The sequence below is a fragment of the Etheostoma spectabile genome, chromosome 10, assembly GCF_008692095.1.
Source record: "Etheostoma spectabile isolate EspeVRDwgs_2016 chromosome 10, UIUC_Espe_1.0, whole genome shotgun sequence".
NCBI classification, from domain to species: Eukaryota; Metazoa; Chordata; class Actinopteri; order Perciformes; family Percidae; genus Etheostoma; species Etheostoma spectabile.
The window spans coordinates 14,458,656-14,461,552 of NC_045742.1; the positions used below are offsets into that span (position 1 = coordinate 14,458,656).

The 2,897-nt window shown below is 41.1% G+C and overlaps 1 protein-coding gene across 1 annotated transcript in view; it reads right to left on the bottom strand.

Annotated features, from left to right (window-relative positions):
* The window catches only part of ccdc88b (coiled-coil domain containing 88B), a 42,141-nt gene that overhangs the window by 19,826 nt on the left and 19,418 nt on the right, over window positions 1–2,897 (bottom strand). The window contains exons 17-18 of the mRNA XM_032528104.1: window positions 1,136–1,476; window positions 803–962 (exon numbers count right to left, since the gene is read on the bottom strand). Coding sequence (XP_032383995.1) covers window positions 803–962; window positions 1,136–1,476 — 501 coding nt within the window. The remainder of the gene's footprint in view (window positions 1–802; window positions 963–1,135; window positions 1,477–2,897) is intronic.

The window sequence follows — 2,897 nt, forward strand, 5'->3', positions numbered from 1 at the left end:
CTCTTGTTATGAATTGATACTATAAATAAAATTGAATTGAAATTGAATTGAATTTAATAATATAGTTGTAAAACAATTCCATACTGCACACTATTTCTAGACAAATAGTACAATCTACTACTGTTTACTAATGTTCACAGTATACCAAGCTAGTTGTTAGTAGGCAAGAGATTAATGTATACTAACAGGAAAGTATTCATCACAGGTCAAAATGGGACTTTGGTGACAGCCAATTAAACAAGAAGAAAGCTAAATGTTTTTCCCCAAGATTTAATAGGAATTGTTTTTTTGACTGTGGAGTAGATTGAGATCTTGGACATTTACATCATTATGCGTCATCATTGACAGATCTAGAGTTGCACAACAGTATCTTATCTATAAAATGCAACACATGTTGATTATAAGCATACATGACTTTTATCCTTCCATTGTGGAAATATTTGAGGGCTATAAAGAGAATTTTAGGAAAACACACTTCCAACCTGTGAGCAGAGTCTCCATTAACCTTTCCCTTGTCTATTGCACTGTGGGACAATAGTTTCCATCAACAACATTTTAAAAAATGGAGCAAATTTGGGATGCAAATTGCATTCTTTATGCGTACTGACTTTTGTCACTTTTCCAAGATGAACACACTGATTTATTATGCAGTACAGTCTATTTTACTATTTATGATAGAAAAGATCTCAGTTTATAAAGGGGATTGCTGAGTGTGGGTGAGTTTACCCGCAGTCAGTGACTAAACTACAATGTCACACACACACACACACACACACACACACACACACACACACACACACACCTGGGACAGTGAGCTAATTTTGGCCTGAGCATCTGCATGCTGCTCCTGCAGCTGCTGTTTACCCTCCTCCATGCTGGTTAATCGAGTGCTGAGCTCCTTCTCCAGGTCCTGCAGCCGAGTGCAAAGCTCTTTGGATTCAGACAACTGCTGACACACACGTCTGGGTGGGCACAAACACACACACACACACAAACAACACACACACAAACAACACACACACACACAAAGATAAATGCATGGTGCAGCCATGTAGCTCTCTCTGATGCATTGTAAAGTTAATTGCGTACCTCATCTTGTGATCAGGGTTACGTGTGTGACCAGGAGTGTGTGTACCTGTGTTCAGCATCCAGAGCCCAAGCTCTCTGGTTGCTGTGGTCCAGGGCCAGGGTTGTGCTCTCCAGCTGCTGCCTCAGCCTCGCTGCCTCCCTCTCTCTTTGCCTCCCCTCCTTCCGTTGGCCATCCAGCTCTAACTGACACACCTCCTTCTCCTGCTCCAGCCGTGACGCCTCCAGCATGGCCTGGTCTCGCGCCCGGGCCATAGATTCGGCCTCCACGGTGGCCTCGCGGAGCTCTGCCTCAAGCTCCTCCTCTCGACGTCGAGAAGTCTCCAAACTCCGAACTTGGCGTTCAACCTCTGCCCTGAGAGTCTGAATGGTGAACTCTAACTGGTCACTCTGGCAAAAGGGACATGATGGATGATTAATGCCACTTTAGATTAAATACATTTATTAATGTGCAAAAGGGAAACTAGTTTGGTCGCCCACGCACAGTGGCTAACAACAGAAAAATACACAAATCAGATGGTTCACAAAATTAAATAAATAAATAAAAGGCCAACGGGTGACTGCAAACAACATGAAAGGACCACTTTAAAATGATGACAAAAATAAATAAATCTCAAAAACAAGTAATTCTATAGTTATAAAGTTGTGGGCACAAAAGATCTTCTAAATTGTTCTTTGGAGCATCTTGGCATCTGTAGCCGGTACTACTAAAAACATCAAATTCTGAACTGAAGTTTGGATTCTTTCTCTTTCATGCTGTTCGCCAAAACAACATGTCAAAAAAAGGCAGAAAAGAAGAAGCCTGCAAGCTTACAAACGTGGATGTATACAATAAAAATATTTCAATATGTTACAAAAATCAGCTTTGCAAATGTTTCCTTAAGAAGAAAATGCATTCAGCACATTTGTTAGAGCTCAGGGATTTACATCAATGTATCTGGTATGTGACACTGAATGTATACACTCCACAGGAAACCTTTAATAATGCTCCTTCAGTTTCCTCCAGATTTAGAATCATGTCACAATAATTAACACAAATTCTATCAATCTTTGCGACATTGTTCTACATGAATTGACCAAATCAAATGACCAAAGTAATGCAACGTCATGTTTCGATACAGGCTTTAAATCCACACAACAACAAGGAAGCAAAGGGGGAGAAAGAGGAAGTAGCTGAGCTGTAATTTCCTATTTGGGTTTTATTCACCCCTCCAGTTGAAAGAAGCAGAGTGCATTTCATGTTTCATTTAACATAGACTGTTATAGTCTCCATAAATCCCATTAACTCGATTCACCTCTTATTCTGGTGGTCAGAATACAAAGTCTTACTAACTGGAAACTCTTCTGTTTTTTAAAGTAAATCATCAAGCGTTGAAATGAACACATTTTAATTTGGTGCTGATGGTGCAGATGTAGCACTGAACTTCCTCATGCTGTAACATTAAAGGTCCCATGGCATGAAAACGTCACTTTATTCAGTTTTTTAACACTAATATGAGTTCCCCCAGCTTGCCTGTCATCCCCCAGTGGCTAGAAATGGTGATAGGTGTAAACCAAGCCCTGGGTATCCAGCTCTGCCTTTGAGAAAATGAAAGCTCAGATGGTCCAATCTAAAATCAAGGTTATCTCCCCTTTCTCTGCTTTGCCCGCCCAGAAAATTTGGCCCACCCATGAGACAGAGACATCATGGCTTTCAAATGAGCAAAGTGGCAGTTGCTCAAGGCCACAACCCCAGCCGCTACCTTGCCTCCCCACAGTATTAGGGGACCACCACGGTCTATATAAAAGAGACTTCAGATACAGTATTAGGG